The sequence below is a fragment of the Hemitrygon akajei genome, chromosome 8, assembly GCF_048418815.1.
Source record: "Hemitrygon akajei chromosome 8, sHemAka1.3, whole genome shotgun sequence".
Lineage (NCBI taxonomy): Eukaryota > Metazoa > Chordata > Chondrichthyes > Myliobatiformes > Dasyatidae > Hemitrygon > Hemitrygon akajei.
In genome coordinates, this window is record NC_133131.1 from 117,845,641 (window position 1) to 117,863,625 (window position 17,985).

A 17,985-nucleotide genomic window follows, 5' to 3' on the forward strand; every position below is an offset into this window, starting at 1 on the left:
TCTATTTCTGCATAAATATGGCATAAAATGTGATCAGATCTTCATGTAAGTCCTAAAACAAGGTAAAGAGAACCCAATTAAACAAATACCACAAAAACCATTATATTTGTTCATTTATCCATTGAGAAAAATGATCCAATATTACATGTATTGGTTGGAAAAAGTATGTGAACCTCTGGGGTAATGCCTTCTACAAAAGCTGTTTGGAGTCAGGTGCTCCAATCAATGAGGTGAGATTGGGGATGTAGGCTGGAGAGGTGCCTTGCCCTACAAAAAAAAAGGCATTCGAAGTCAGATTACTGACTGAGCCTGCTCTCCTCAAGAGAGATCTGTTTATGTATACCATGCCTCGATCAAAGCATCTTCCAGAGGACAGCAGAAGAAGAATTGTAGAGACACATCAAGCTGGAAAAGGCTACAAAAGCATTTCTAAAGACCTGAGTGTTCATCAGTCCACAGTAAGATAAATTCTCTACAAACACAGGAAACTCAGTACCGTTGCTACTCTCCCTAGGAGTGGGTAACCTGCAAAGATCACACCAAGAGCACAACGTGCAATGTTAAAGAAGGTGAAAAAGAACCTAAGGAGAAAAGCAGAAGACCCTCAGAAATCTCTAGAACTTGCTAAAGTCTCTGTTCATGTGTCCAATATAAGAAAAACTCAAAAAAACAAAAAAAAAAGATGGTGTTCATGGAAGATCATCACGGAGGAAACCACTGATCTCCAAAAAAAAACATTGCTGCATATCTCAAGTTTGATAAAGACCACCTGGATGTTCAACAATGCTTCTGGGACAATGTTCTGTGGACAGATGAGACAAAAGTTGAACTTTTTGGCAGAAATGCACATTGCTGTGTTTGGAGGGAAAAAGTGCACTGCACACCAACACTAGAACCTCATCCTAACAGTGAAATATGCTGGAAGGAGCACCATGGTTTGGGGCTGCTTTGCAATCATTGAGGGAACAATAAATTCAAAATTGTATCAAGACATTTTACAGGAGAATGTCATGGTAGCAGTCCGTCACCTGAAGCTTAATAGAAGTTGGATAATGCAACAAGACAATGATCCAGAACACAAGTGTAAATCAACAACAGAATGGTTTAAAAAGAATAAAAATTTGTGTTTTGGAATGGCCAAGTCGAAGTCCTGACATTAATCCTATAGAAATGTGGCAGGACCTGAAGCAAGCAATTTATACAAGAAAGCCCACCAACATCCCAGAGTTAAAGCAGTTTTGTAGGAAGGAATGGCCTAAAATTCCTCCAAGCCGATGTGCAAGACTGATAAACAATTACCAGAAATATTTGGTTAAAGTTCTTGCTGTACAAGGGGGTTACACCAGTTACTGAAAACAAAGGTTCACATACTTTTTCCAACAATTATATGTAATATTGAATCATCTTTTCTCACAATAAATCAATGAACAAGTATAATGTATTTTGTGTTATTTATTTAATTGGGTTCTCTTTATCTCGTTTTAGGACTTGTGAAGATCTGATCACATTTTAGGTCATATTTATGCAAAACTAGAAAATTCTACAGGGTTCATAAACTTTCTAGCACCACTATAGATGAGAAAGCAAATGGGTTGGTTAGTAAGTTTACAGATGGCATCAAATTCAGTGGTGTTATGGATAGCATAGTATGTTGTCATAGGTTACAACAGGACATTGATAGAGTGCAGACCTGAACTGAAAAGTGGCAGATGGAGTGCAATCCAGAAAAGTATGAAGTGATACACTTTGGCAGGTCAAACTCGATGGCAGAGTACAAGGTTAATAGCATGATTCTTAACATGTGGAGGAATAGAAGGATCTTGGGGCCCAAGTCCATTGATCCTGTAAAGTTGGCCACATAAAATATTCCACACATGGAATATTGTTTTCAGTTCTGGTCACCTCATTATGGGAAGGAGGTGGAAGCTTTAGGGAGAGTGCAGAGGAGACTTACCAGGGTGTTGCCTGGATCATAGAACATGCCTTTAGAGGAAAGGCTGAGCTAGCCAGGGGATTTCTCCTTAGAGCAAAGCAAGATAAGAGAAGGCTTGATAGGGGTTATAAGATGATAAGAGTGGGCAGTCAGCACATTTTTCCCAGGGTGGCAATGGCTAATACAAGAGGACATACTTTTAAGGTGATTGGAGAAAAGCATAGTGGGAATATCAGAGGTAACTGTTCTTTTGTACACAGAGTATTAAGTAGATGGAACACGCTGCTGGATGCTGGAGTTGATAGTAGAGACAGATACATTAGGGACAATTGAGAGACTCTTAGATAGGTACATGGATGAAAGAAAAATGATGGACTCTGTGGGGAGGGAAGGGTTAGTTTGATCTTGGAGTAAGAGGTCAGCTCACAATATGGCCCAAAGGACCCGCACTGTACTGTACTATTCTATGTTCTATTATATTTTTTAAAAATCCAGATAACTTTTAACTTATCCTTTGTGATTTGGAATTCCCCTATCTTCTTGGGAATTTATTTTATTCCTAAAACTATAACCTAGCATTTTAAGAAGTCTGGCCCAGAGATTAACCTATAAAAAGACATATTGACTGACACTTAGTACGACTTTCATTCTGTGAAGCTTGTCTAGTTCTCAAAATAATGACAGATAGATTTCTATCCGAAATAACCTCGTTAAATACCTTCCAAGTTAAATGCTGTCTGCTTACCCAAAACTCAAAACATGTTCTTGTAAGATTATGTATTATTCTCAGCACACTGTTCATTATCCAAATAATTAGATTAAGGTTAAAATAAAAATGGAAAACAAAAGCACTAATAAATGGAAACAGATTTTACTTGCTCATTATTTTAAAAATGAGTACTAATTGTGCAACTGTTACAATTTAATAACATTAACAGAAAGCTAATAAATAAATTACTCACTTTGTCATAATGTTTAAAAGCTTCAAGAAGTGTTCTGAAATTCTGGAAGTTTGCTTTTTTTAAATGCTGGCGAATAGTATTTAAGATGCCCTTTTCCCTATCCTTCTCTCGGTTGAATTTGGTAGGAATCTTATTGTAAATGAGATCTCCAATTCCTGAAATAAAAAATTCATTCATTGCAATGGTGCATGGAAGCTTTTAAAAAGAAACATTCATTGGATTTGCATATAACTGTAGCGCTCAGTATTTGATTGCAACTTCCAGCTCCACAGATTCATCTGGAGCAATAGGTGCCAATTTGCTTCAACTCAGATTGCAATGCACTCAGTCAAATTTGTAAAATAATTCAGTAAAAGAGATGAATGGTTATTGAACTGAAACATTTATTTCATTCCTTTCTCAACACAAACTGCCTGAGAATTTTTGCTTTTAATAATGAAAAACATGTTCGTGCTTATGAAACACTTAACCAATATTAGACATATTATAGCACTAATCTGTATGTTATGTTTTTGTGATCTCGAGTGCAATGCCAGACACTTAACTGTACAGTATTTAACATTTAGAAATTACATAATTTAAAGAAATCTTCATGGCTTGCAAGTTAGTTGCTCATTGATTTTAAAAAATGCTGATTGGTATAAGGTATGATTTAGTCTTTCCAGGTCTTGTTCATTGCAAAGCACAGAAGAAGCTTTTGCTTCAAGTATTTAGCAAAATCCAACTTTTGCTAAGAATGCCACCAACCACAAAAATATTAAATCACAGACACCTCATAATGAACTTCAATAAGTGTCACAACTAGGAGAGCTTTAATTCATTCACGATGATCACTGTCTCCCTATAAAAATTGCTCTAATTGAATTTCAGAACAAGGTCATAGAGCTAAATGGCCTACTCCAGTTCCCATATAACTCCATTTTATTTTGCTCCTAGAACTTTAGGAACTTAAAGTCAATTAAATATTGCCTTATGATAGAATATTGCATTACCCTTGGATTGTTTACATTGGTATTTTAATTTATTAAAACATTAACTTTTGTCATTTTCAAACTCTTGTCTCAGAATTGCCTACTTAACTGCCACATGTAACTATCCAAATTCTCTCAGTATTACAAACCAATATTATTAAATCCTCATGAACTTTCTATCAGTGAGAATCTCATCAATATTCCAAGTTCCAACTCTCCAACTGTCTTATGTTGTAAGAAAACCTATAAATCAGACAGTGTCAGTATCTGTATTTAATAATATAGTCATATAAAAGGTATGGATTCTGTTACTAGCAATTTGAATAATTAGAAATTTATCTTCATAATCACAATAGCCAAATAAAGATTTTCAATAAAACAACACACAATGCATTACTTTCCAATGCTATGTGAGCCAAATTCATTATTTCTAGAGTCATAACAGCCTTCTGCACTTCTAGTAGATGATCTCTGTTGGTAGAAAACAGGATGACCTTTCACAACCACGGGACAACCCTTAGGCTTTACATAGTAGATTTATGCCACACAACAGATTTGTCTGTCAGCTCATGAAAATTAACCAGGGTGAGCTCTCAAATAAAAAAGTGCAAATAAATACATACATACTGGATATACAAATGAAGCTTAAAGTTTCAAAATAATATCTTAGTGTTCATCCACTTAAAATCAATGTACATGCCAATGTTAATTTGGCATGTTTATTCATCTGGAAATATCAGTTTAACTTTACCATACTCATCAGGATGCAGCAGGACACCAAATGTATGATCAGGGGGAACCTTCAGCGTATCTACAATTCTGAAAGAACAAAAGAGAAAAAAAACAAAGAAAATTCTTAATGGCAGCAAGAAATTTTGAAGTGGGTGAATGAAAAACAAAAAAATTTTGACTTACTACCTAAATACTGCACCTTCAAGGTTCCCAAATTGACAGCCAGCAATATCGAGGACATCCCACCCAAAGAGTATCACCCAAAGTTGTGAATAAAAACATAGAACAACCAGCACTGAAGTAGCCATTAGTAGATAGTTCCACAAAATTCCCTGTTCATGGTTAATTTGTCTTTTGGCATCTAGCGCCATTTCTGATGGCCCTGCTGGAAAATTACCTTGCTGGATTCCTGTGATACAATAGCTTGCTGAATGTGGAGCCAGGAGAAATATCTCTCATCTCCCACCATCTCACCAACCCACTTTTGATTGCCAATGCACCCAGCCCTTCTGTGGTGTCCCTGAGTTGTGTCTGAGGTCAACAACTTTGAGGTGACCCTATTTCTCTTCCCCAGAAGGTCAGCCTATCTGCAAACTAACACTACTTTCTACCTTTGCTTCAGTATTCACCAAGAAAAAAGACCTGAGCAATTATAGGGATGACTTAGGGTGGACTGAAATGCTTGAGCATATAGACATTAAGAAAGAGGATGTGCTGGAGCTTTTGAAAAGCATTGTTAGGTAAGTAACTGGGACCAGATGAGATATACACCAGCCTACTGTGGGAAACGAGGGAGGAGATTGCTGAGCCTCTTCCTATGATCTTTGCATCATCAATAGAGCCGGGAGAAGTACCAGAGGATTGGAAGTTTGCAAATGCTGTTCCCTTGTTCAAGAAAGGGAGAGATAGCCCAGGAAATTATAGACCTGTGAGTCTGACTTCAGTGGTGGGCAAGTTGTTGAAGAAAGTCCTGAGAAGCAGGATTTATGAGCATTTGGAGAGACATAATCTGATTGGGGATAGTCAGCATGGCTTTGTCAAGGGCAGGTCGTGCCTTATGAGTCTGATTGAGTTCTTTGAGGATGTAACAAAACACATTGATCAAGGTACAGCAAAGGATGTAGTGAATATGGATTTCAGTAAGGCATTTGACAAGGTTCTTCATGCAAGGCTCCTTCAGAAAGTAAAGAGGCATGGGATCCAAGGAGGCCTTGCTTTGTGGATCCAGAACTGGCTTGCCCACAGAAGGCAAAGGGTGGCTGTAGATGGTTCATATTCTACATTGAGGTTGGTGACCAATGGTGCAAGGATCTGTACAGGGACCCCTCCTCTTTGTGATTTTTTACAAATGACCTGGATGAAGAAGTAGTAGGGTGGATTAGTGAGTTTACTGTTGACACAAAGGTTAGGGGTGTTGTGGATAGTGTGGAGGGCTGTCAGAGGTTACAGCAAGACATCAATAGGATGCAGAACGGAGCTGAGAAGGGACAGATAGACTTCAACCCAGATAAGTGTGAGGTGGTTCATTTTGGTAGGTCCAATTTGAAGACAGAATATAATATTAATGGTAAGACTCTTGGCAGTGTGGAGGATCTGAGAGATCTTGGGGTCCGTGTCAATAGGACACTCAAAGCTGCAGCACAGGTTGACAGTGTTGTTAAGAAAGCGTATGGTGTGTTGGCATTCAACAACCGTGGGACTGAGTTCAGGAGCTGTGAGGTAATGTTACAGCTATATAAGACCATGGTCAGACCCCACTTGCTGTATTGTGTTCCGTTCTGATCACCTCACTATAGGAAGGATGTGGATACTATAAAGAGAGTGCAGAGGAGATTTACAAGGATTTTGCCTGGATTGGAAGGCATACCTTATTAGAATAGGTTGAGTGAACTTGGCCTTTTCTCCTTGGAGTGACAGAGAATGAGAGGTGACCTGATAGAGTTGTATAAGACGATGAGGGGCATTGATCGTGTTGATAGCCAGAGGTTAACACGAAGGGGCATAATTTTAAGGTGCTTGGAAACAGGTACTAATGGGACATCAGGGGTAAGTTTTTCCACACAGAGAGTGGTGGATGCATGGATTGAACTGTTGGCAGCGGTAGTAGAAGCAGATACATTATAACCCACCCTTCTACTTCTTCATCCAGGTCATTTATAAAAATCTCAAAGAGGAGGTGTCCCGGTACAGATTCTTTTAAGAGCCTCTTAGACAGGTATGTGGAGCTTAGAAAAATAGAGGGCTATGCGCTAGGGAAATTCTAGGCAGCTTCTAGAGTAGGTTGTATGGTCAGCACAACATTGTGGACTGAAGGGCCTGTAAGGTGCAACACACACAAAATGCTGGTGGAATACAGCAGGCCAGGCAGCATCTATAAGGAGAAGCACTGTCGACGTTTCCGACCGAGGCCCTTCGTCAGGATGAAGGGTCTCGGCCCAAAATGTCGACAGTGCTTCTCCTTATAGATGCTGCCTGGCCTGCTGTGTTCCACCAGCATTTTGTGTGTGTTGCTTGAATTTCCAGCATCTGCAGATTTCCTCGTGTTGGCCTGTAATGTGCTATAGATTTCTATGTTCTGTGATGGTTCATATACAAGGCTATGACCACCCAGCATCACCCTAAAACTTATCTTTCAGGTTTCCTTTGGCAGGGCTCCAAGCATAAAAATGTGAGAAAATAGAAACAGGAACGGTCACTCAGCCCTCAAGACTGGCCCACAATTTACCGTAGTATAATCATGGCAGATTGAACCCAGGCCTCATTTCCTTTTCTCTGCCAGCTCCCCATAGCTTTTCATTCTTTGATCTTTCAAACATGAGATATCTACAAACGTACTTCCATTTTAAATACCACAAATTATCTAGCATCCACAACCCTCGGGGGTAGAAAACTCCAGAAATTCACCACCCTCTGTGACAAAAGGTTCCTATGCACCTCCATTTTAACTATGTTGTTAGGAAAATGTCAGACGTGGTTCACCTTTCAGAGTTATGGAATAGGGTAGCACTCTTTAGTACAAACAAGAACCAATGTTCAAGAAGTCTGTTAATATGAAAAGTACAAGCAGCACTTTGAAGCTTGGATACCTCTCATTCCAAATTTTTATTTCAAATAAATTGTCCCTTTCTTCTTTGGGCAACCCTGTTCTTCTTCACCTATAATTAATTCACCTTCTCATGCAATTCATATGTTTAATATTATTAGCAGCATATGCATCTCATAAAACAAAGGTTTGAACATCAGAGAATAATATATTCAAAACTGCCTTTAGCCCAGAGTTTTGTTAATTACACTTTAGTTTAACAAATTGATTACATCAAAAAATGAATGATTCCAGTTAATACTGATCCATAATGTATGTTTAGATGGAGCATAAAGATATACAACTACTGGTGGATAAACGGTGAGAAAACTTAATGTTTATTGATTGCTGGTCATGTATATTTCATGTATTTCTGAACAGCGCAATTTGGAAAAGTTCCAAAAATTGACTGATAGTGTTAGGGTTAACGTCTGCAACTTAGAACAAATTAAATGCTAAGTATTAGTGCATACATTTATGTAATTATTTTCCTTAATTTTAATATCTGATTTTATATTTCTAACAGAGATTTGGCTGGGCCGAAGCAATAGTACAACAGTTCCTATCGAATCAGCTCCTCCTAATTTCCGTTTGATAAGTAAGACCTGGATAAAGAAACAAAAGGGAGGAATAGCCATTTTGTTTAATAATTCTTAACAGTGTAAGCAGATATCATATGAAGTATTTGCATCTTTTGAATATCTTGCCCTTCAGCTGAAATCTTCCTGTTATGCTCTATATATATATATATATATATATATATATAAAAAGGTTGCAAGATATTTTGGCGGCATATATGCCGCCAAAATATCTTGCAACCTTTTTTGATGACTTTGCTGAACTACTATTGTTTGCATTGACTTTGACTGGGTGTCATTGTTGGTGATTTTAATATTCATGTTGATAATCCCAAGGACAGTAGTGCTAATGAACTGCTCTGCATCCAGGACTGACACAACGCGTGTCAGAGCCCACTAGGAGCAAGGGCCACAACCTCGACCTACTCATTTCCAAAGGTCTTAACACTTCTGAGGTTGTGGTAACTGATGTTGGTCTTTCTAATATTTTCTGTGTTTTTTAAAATTACTATGTTTCTATCCACTAGCGCTCAAAATGGTATATCACTGAAAATACCAAGGTATTATTCACACAGGCCTTTTCTCCCACACCTGCCCTCTCTCTGGTGTCTGTCAATGATCTTGTAGACCATCTCAACTCTAAAATTACAGATGTCATTGATAGAATTGCCCCCACAAAAGTAGTTTCTGGAAAGAAAAAAGCACCATGGAGAAGCACCTTCTGGTTGAACTCCAAAAAACAGAATGTTGAAAAGCTGAACACAGGTGGCAGAAACAAAACTCCAGGTCCATTACAACAGTTATAAAGAAACACTTCGTATTTATAACTTAGAGTTGATATGTGCAAGGCAGTCCTTCTTCTGATATCATAAACAAAAACAGCAATGCACACATGCCATATTTGCTACAGTTGATAGGTTCAAATATCTTCCTGTATCAGTAGCACCTGAACTTCTATCTACAAAGTCAGGTAATGACCTTGTCTTCTTTTTTACTGACTAAATTCAGAAGATTAGACATGCCGTCAGTGTCTCTGCATCAGGTCAGAAGTCAGTGCCATCCTTTCCCTCACTTCAAACTTAGTCAAGATGACACAGTTCAAACCTATTGGCTATAAAACTCGAAGAAATTGTGATACACCAGAAATCCTCCTCCTGTTCTCTTGACATTTTACCTACAACCTTTTATTAAGATGTTTTTAATTGCATGGCACCAGACACCCTGCAAATAGCTCACACTTCTATAAGGCTGCTTCCCAAAGTCCTGTAAACTGCAGTTATCAAGCCTCTTTTAAAAAAGAACAACCCAGATGCCTCAGTAATTAATAACTACAGGCCTATATCAAACTTTAAGTAAAATCATTGAAAAGATTGTTTATCAACAACTTAACAGCTTTTTGGCACTAAGCAACTGCACGGATGTTTTCCAGTCTGGATTTCAACAACACCAAGCACTGACACTGTTCTGGTCAAGGTTTTAAATGACATCCGCTTAAACCATGATGATGGTAAAATTTCAGTTTTGGTTCTACTGCTTTTGACACAGTTGATCATGGCATTTTACTGGACTGACTGGAAAACTGTGTGGGACTTTCCAGTGCAGTTGTAAAGTGATTTAAATTGTACTTAAGGGCAGGGACTATTTTGTATCGATTGTTAGCTATATATCTAACCAAACAAAAATGATATGCAGAGTGCCTCAAGGGTTCATACTAGGGCCTCTTCTGTTTAACATATACATACTCCCTCTAGCTCAAATCATGGTAAGCAACAAAATATCTTACCATAATTATGCGGATGGCACTCAGATTTATATAACAGTGTCATCAAATGACTATGGTGTCATACAGTTACTAAAAAAACTGTATTGAACAAACCACCAATTGAAAGATCCAAAATTTCCTCCTGTTAAACAAAGAGAAAACCTGAAATAATTGTTTTTGGTGCCAAAAATGGATGATTAGAAGTTAGTGCTCACTTAGAATCCCTGTTGTCACAGTCCACAAACTAAGTCAGAAACCTTGGTGTTGTGATGGACTGACTCCGACTTAAATTCCAACTGCCACATTAACACAATTACAAAAGTCAGCCTACTACCATCTTAAAAATATAGCGAGTTAAAGGGCTTATGTTTCAGCAAGATTTAGAAAAACTCATCCATGAATATATTTTTAGTAGGCTTGATTACTGTAAAGGTGTTTTCACAGATCTCTGTTAAAAAAAATTCCCCAGACAGCTGCAGCTCATTCAGAATGCTGCTGCTCGAGTTCTCACTAGGACCAAGAAAGTAGAACATATCACTCCAGTTCTCAGATCATTACACTGGCTTCCTGTCCATCAGAGGACTGACTTTAAAATATTACTTCTGGTTTATGAAGCACTGAATGGTCTAGGGCCAAAATACATCTCTGATTCTTGCTGCATTGTGAACCTTCCCAAATTCTCAGGTCATCTGGGGTGGGTTTTCTTACCGTCCCCAGGGTCAAAACCAAACATGGTGAAGCAGCTTTTAGTTACAATGCTCTACATATCTGGAATAACCTTCCAGAGGATCTGAAATCTGCCCCAACTTTAAGTTCTTTTAAAACGAGGCTTAAAACTTTTTGCTGTAGCTTTTAATTAGAATCTCCTGCACTTTAACTTTTATTTCTTTATTATGTGTGATTTTACTCTCTTTATATTGTCTGAAAATTGATGCTTGATTTTTATATCTTGTTTTATGTAAAGCACTTTGAACTGCCTTGTGTTTGAAAAGCGCTATACAAATAAACTTGCCTCGCCTTGCCTTAATTCTATGCCAGAGGATGGCGACTCTTTGCAAGCTGCTGATCTATTTGTTACACTTATCAAGGTTCCTCAAGGTTGTTGTAGCCAGGGTGGTACTGGTAATAAGCTCCCACTGCCTATTAAATGCTTCCAATGGCAAACGCCTCAAATAGGCTCTGACAACCAGGTCCAGTTCCTGGCCTTCACGTGTGGTTTAGCTACTACGCCTGGCGGAACCACTTCTACTGACAGGAGAAGGGGCAATGGTGGATTACTGGTGCCTTAAAACCAGTTGTTTCTGGTAGATGGGGCTCATCAGCAATGGTTGGCAGCTCATCTAGGAGAAGGAAAACTCTGATCTCAAACCGCTGCTGTCTTACAGCTATACGCACTCATGGGGAAGGCTTCAGGAGTAATCCCAGGGGGAAAAGTCTGGAGCTAGAGTCCCTAAGGCAATCCTTCATTGACTTCACACAGACTGGCAACTCCTGCAACGATGCTGGTGGTTATTTTGCTCTTTAAAATCTCAATTCTAAGAACGTGAATTGCACTTTATCTGTAACTGCAGTTTCCATTGTTTCCTTTTCTCCTATCTCAATATACTGATGTATGGAATGATCTGACTAGATGGCACACAGTAAAGATTTTCATGCTTTCTCAGTATATGTGACAATAATAAACCAATTCCAATTCTAACACATATATACATATATATCCTAGAGAGTTATTGTACTATCTATAAGATGGCATCTATTCCATGCTATTGTTTGCTGGGAAGTTTAAGATCTGATAATTGATAGAAAAACGGCATTTACTGCCCATCCCTAATTGCCGCAGAGACATTTCATGAGGAAGCTACATTTTATTAGTCGTATACACGTCAGACTGGTTAAGAATTCCTGATTTCCTTCCCTAAAGTATGCTAATAAACTAAATGGGATTCACAACTGACGAAGGGTCTCGGCCCGAAACGTCGACAGCGCTTCTCCCTATAGATGCTGCCTGGCCTGCTGTGTTCCACCAGCATTTTGTGTGTGTTGTTTGCATTTCCAGCATCTGCAGATTTCCTCGTGTTTACTTTCACAATAATCCTTTGGTTTTTGGTGCCTGTTTTAACTAGAGATCTATCTTTAATGCCAGCTTACTAACTGAATGTAAATTCTACAGATTGGATCCCAGACTCTGGATTGTTGGTCCAGGCTTCTGGATTGCTCATCTTTAATTGTTATGTCACCACCAGCTAAAAATGGAAAAATAGTAAGCAATACTAAGCAGTAAACAAAAAATAAATACAGATCATAAGGGATAAGTAACTATAAATAAAGACCACTCCCACTGAATCCAGATAACCTAATAGCAGAAAGAAGGTATCTGCATTAAACTAGGAAAATGAGCAATGGACGTGGAATAATAATCATGAGAAATTTCAGCTATCCTGAAATTAACTGGGTGTCAGTGATGGTTAAAGCGAACAAGGGATTGGAGTTCAGATAATGTGCATGGGATTTCTTTCTAATACAGTGTGCAGAAGGCCCAAAAGGAAAGACTAACAACTCACTTTGATTATCAGGGATGAAAGGCCCAAGCAAGATAATGAAAATCAGAATAAAGTCTCGCGAATGGTGCATCTACTACAGCATGATGGGACAATTACTGAGATGGAAACAAATAGGATGAAGGTCACATATTTCCAATGCACTGACAAGCAATGATGTGTAAATGTGAAAATTTTAAACTATATTGTGAGTCCAGGAAAAGCATACACAACTAAATCAATAATAAATTAAGCACTAATGGGGCACTATGAATGAATAAAACATACTGGGAGAGAAATTCATCCTTATTCATTAATACTAATCATGCCTTCTTCAATTTCAAATTTGTTTTTATCTTCTGGTTTCTTTGGGTCAAGATGACCTGCTTTTATTAATGTTTTAAAAGTTCAAATATGACTGATGAGGGCTTCGGGACACCAGCTGTGGATTTTGCCCCTGGGCTTACTCTCAAAGCTTTCCCCATGAGTCTGTATAGCCACAAGGCAACAGAGATTTGAGATCGGAGGCTTCCTTCTAAATGAGCTGCCAACCATGGCTGATGAGCTCATCATGGGATCCACAGACTCTGGTGCAGGTAGGGTGGGCCAGTAGGTAGTTTAGGAGCTGGTTATTGCTTCCATAATTTACAGTGTTTTTCTGTGCTTTGGACAAATTTGTATTCATACAGATATATTCATATAAAACAGTAACATTTAAACTCACTGGGAGGCCTCATATGAAACTGGCACAGATAAGACCATATGACATAGGAGCAGAACAGGTCACTCACCCTATCAAGTATGTCTGCCAATCCATCACGGATGATTTATTATCCCTCTCAACCCCATTCTTCAGCTCTCGTCCTGCAACCTTTGAGATTCTGATTAGTCTAGAAACCATCAACCTCTGCTTTAAATACACCCAAAGAACTGGCCTGCACAGCTGTCTGTGGCAATGAATCCTCTGGTAAAGAAATGTTTCTTCATCTCTGTTGTAAATGGATGCTTCTCAATTCTGAGGCTGTGCTTTCTGGTCCAAGACTTCCCCAATCTAGGAAATATCCTCTCCACATTCACTCTGTCTAAGCCTTTCAATATTCAATAGGTTTCAATGAGGTACCCCCTTATTCTTCCAAACTCCCGCAAGTACAACCCCAGAGCAATCAAATGCTCCTCATATGTTAACCTTTTATTCCTGGGATAATTCTCACGAACCTTTTCTGGACCGTCTCCAATGCCAGCATATCTTTTCTTTGATAAGGGGCTCAAAACTACTCCAAGTGTGGTCAGACCAATGCCTTACAAATCCTCAGCATTGCTTTTATATTCTAGTCCTCTCGGAATGAATGCTAACATTGTATTTGCTTTCATTACCACCAACTCAAGTTAACCTTTTGGGAATCCTGCACAAAGCCTCCCAAGGCCATTGGCAAGTCTGATATTTGAATTTTTTCCCCCATTTAGAAAATAGTCCACACCATTATTCCTTCTGCCAATGTTTATGACCATGCACTTCCCTACACCATTTTCCATCTGCCATTTCTTTGCCCATTCCCCCAATATGCTTAAGTCCCTCTGCATCCTTCTGAAGACACTCTGCTACCTCAACATTATCTACCACTCCACTTATCTTCATATCGTCCGTATATTTGGCCACAAAGACATCAATTCCTTCATCCAAATCATTGACAAAAGGTAAAAAGTGAAAAGAAGTGGTCCCAATACCGACCCCTGCAGCACACCATGAATCACCAGCAGCCAATCAGAAAACACCACCTTTATTTCCACTCTCTGCCTCCTGCTAGTCAATCTTCTATCCATGCTAGTATCTTTTCCGTAATACCACGGGTTCTTATCTTACTAAGCAGCCTTATGTGCGGTTCCTTGTCAAAGGCCTTCTGAAAATCCAATTAAACAACATCCATTGATTCTACTTTGTCTATCCTGCCTGTTATTTCCTCAAAGGATTCCAATAGATTTGTCAAGCAGGATTTCCTCTTAGGATAACCATGCCTATTTTATCATGTGCCTCCAAGTACCCTGAAACCTCATCCTTAATAATACATCTTTCTAACCACTGAAGTCAAGCTAACTGGCCTATATTTCCTTTATTTTGTCCCCGTCCCTTCTTAAAGAGTGGAGTGACATTTGCAATTTTCCAGTCCTCCAGAACCATTCCAAAATCTAGTGATTCTTGAAGGATCATTACGAATGTCTCTACAATTTCTTCAGCCACCTCTTTCTGACGCTGGGTCATAGTCATCTCATCCAGATGACTTATCTACCTTCAGACTTTTCAGCTTCCCAAGCACCTTCACCTTAGTAATTGCAATGACACTAACTTCTGCCCACTGACACTCCAGCATTTCTGGCATTCTGCTATTGTCTTCTACAGTGAAGACTCATGCAAAACATTCAAGTTTGTCCATCATTTCTTTGTCCTCCATTACTACCTCTCAAGCATCATTTTTCTGCAGTCCTATATCCACTCTCACCTCGCTTTTACTCTCTATATACCTGAAAAAAACTTCGTTTCCTCTTTTATATTATTGGCTAGCTACCTTTGTATTCAATCTGTTCTCTCTTTATGGCTTTTTAAATTGCCTTCTGTGGTTTTTAAAAGCTTCCAAATCCTCTACCTTCCCATTAATTTTTGCAATAACATATGCTCTCTTGTTTTTATGCTGTGTTTGACTTCCCTTGTCAGCCACATTTGCTCTTTACAATACTTCTTCATCTTTGGGATGTATCTTTCCTGCACCTTCTGAATTTCCCCCAGAAGCACCATCCATTGCTGCTTTGCTGTCATCCCTGCTAGTGTCGCCTTCAAATCAACTTTAGCCAGCCCCTCTCTTATGCTTCTATAAATCCCTTTACTCCACTGTAACACTGATACATCTGATTTTAGCTTCTTGTCAATCTGTAGGGTGAACCCTACCATATAATGATCACTGCCTTCTAAGACTTCCTTTATCTTAAGCTCCCTAATCAAATATGGGTCATTAAATAACATCCAATCCAATATTGTCATTCCCCTAGTGGCGTCAACCATTTGTAGAAAGCAATTTCATAGGCATTCTACAAATTCCATCTCTTGGGATCCAGCACCAACCTGATTTTCTCAATCTCCCTGAATATTGAAATCCCCCATCATTAATTTAACATTGCCTTTTTACATGCCTTTTCTATCTCAATTCCATCACCAGATCTCATAGGCTTGGGGCAGAAAAATTAAGGGCTACTTCTTCACTGTTCCTGCAGAGGATCCATCTGTATATTTCTCAAATTCACTATGTTCAGGAGAGTCATAATTAATAACATCAATATTTCCCACAAAACTTAATTTGACTTACGGATCAAGGACTTTTCCAACTTGATGATGTGTTTTTTCTCTGAAGTCATCAACTTTTTTTGATACTATCTTTGCAGACTTTTGCCTGGAAAGAATTGGAAATTAGAACTGTGAGGGAAGAAACAAAGATGCTGGAAATACTCAAGAGGTCAGGTAGCATCTATGGAATGAAACATTAGCTCTGCTTCTTTTTCCACAGATGATGCTGACCTCAAGTATTTCCAACATCTACAGGTATTGTGATTACTACACATACACTTATACACTTGTTATGACCTCAGCCCCCTCCTTTGTGAGAATCGCAAGAGAGAGAGAGAGAGCCTTACGGTTTGGAATGTGGGCTGGTTGCTCAACAAGACAAAAGCCTTGGACATAGCCATTGTCTTGGGAGACACCTTTGTGGAATAAGAAACTGGCCTACGTGCAGACCCTCAGGGCAATGTGAGATGGGTGATGGGGGAAAGATTGCCTCGCCCCCCCCCCCCCCACCCTGATGGACATCTACAACCCTGCCAGTCCAGATAAAAGGTGGGCTGCCGAGGCGGGGCCGGAGACGCACCAAAGCGACGCACTAGACGGAGACCATCGCTCATTCCTCTCGTAATAACGGGAAGCTGCTCGGAAGCCACGTGTGATTCGGATCCCCTAGCTAGGGAATCGTGTGGCTAATAACCCCGAAAAGGATTTCGGACTGACAACGAGGAACTCCCGTTCTCGATCTCACGCTTTGAGTCCAGAAGGCTGGCAAGTTTATTTTCTCTCTCCAACCCGTGAACACGCAGCGGTCCCTCAAGCGGCAAAAAGCCTCCATGAACTGGCGAGACTTTTATATTTCAATTGGACAAATCGTTTAACCCCTAGACAACGATAGAGCTCATTTTTGATTGATTATTACTACACCTGTGCTTTAGATTGAGTTTTGACGATGTATATGATCTGAATGTTTTGAAGTAACCATACGTTTGTGCCCCTTTATAAATAAAAACGTTTGAAAATAGTAGCACCAGGCTTCAGCAGACCTCTCTATCTTTGCTGGTAAGTCACCCGGTTACTGGGGAACGTAACAAGTGGGGTACTCGTCCCGGATTTGAAACCAAAGGGGAGGGTCAGTGAATCGGGCTGTAAGTCCAAACTTAAATCTGGTTACGCAGGTAGCCAGACAGGAAACCAGCAAAGATGGATGTGGAGGAATTTATGAGAAACCCAACTGTAGAGGTGCTAGGGGCGGCTACCAAATTAGACTTGGTAAATCTGGCAAAAGGGTTAAACCTCGCAGAGGTGAGGTCATCAATGAAAAAGCAGGAAGTGCGAAGGGTCATAAATCAGTATTACATTGAGAAGAAGGTGTTTGCAGCTGAGGATTTGGAAAATATCCCCGAAAAGAGATTAGCGAGTGGGACAGATCAGTTAGAGTTGGAGAAAGTAAGGTTGGAACATGATCTTAAAGTAAAGCAGCTAGAAGCAGCTGCAAAGGAAAAGGAACGGGCTGAGGAACGAGCTGCAAAGGAAAGGGAGCAGGCGTTCAAACTAAAGGAATTAGAGGTGAAACGGGGTCATGAGTTCCAGCTAAAGCAGCTAGAAGCAGAAGCAGAAGAGAAAGAGAAACAAAGGAGCCATGAATTGGAGCAGGACAGGCGAAAGCAAGAGCGAAGAGCTCAAGGGCAAGAGAGAGAGGAGGGGTTTGATGTTAGTCAGGCGTTGAGGTTGGTCCCCCCCGTTCGAGGAGACGGATGTTGATAGTTATTTCTTGCTTTTTGAAAAGGTGGCAGTGAATCAGAAGTGGCCCAAAGAGCAGTGGGTGGCGTTGTTACAAAGTGTGTTACGAGGGAAAGCACAGCGGGCATATGCCGCGTTGCCCCCGGAAGGGGAAGGGAATTATGACCAAGTAAAGGAGGCCATTCTCCGAGGTTACGAGTTAGTACCTGAGGCATATAGACAAAGGTTCCGAAATTTAAGGAAAGGGTGGAATCAAACGTATACCGAGCTAGCCCATGAGAAGGGTGTGCTCTTGGACCGTTGGTGCACCGCGGAAAAGGTGGCCGAGAATTATGGGCGTCTCAGGGAGTTATTTTTGAT

The 17,985-nt window shown here is 39.7% G+C and overlaps 1 protein-coding gene across 3 annotated transcripts in view; it reads right to left on the reverse strand.

Moving 5' to 3' along the window:
- The window catches only part of efhb (EF-hand domain family, member B), a 93,965-nt gene that overhangs the window by 17,547 nt on the left and 58,433 nt on the right, over positions 1-17,985 (reverse strand). For all 3 annotated transcript variants that reach the window (XM_073054441.1, XM_073054440.1, XM_073054439.1), the window contains 3 exons: positions 15,911-15,994; positions 4,618-4,685; positions 2,896-3,050 (listed from right to left, as the gene is read on the reverse strand). In XM_073054441.1, the coding sequence (XP_072910542.1) occupies positions 2,896-3,050; positions 4,618-4,685; positions 15,911-15,994 (307 nt within the window). The remainder of the gene's footprint in view (positions 1-2,895; positions 3,051-4,617; positions 4,686-15,910; positions 15,995-17,985) is intronic.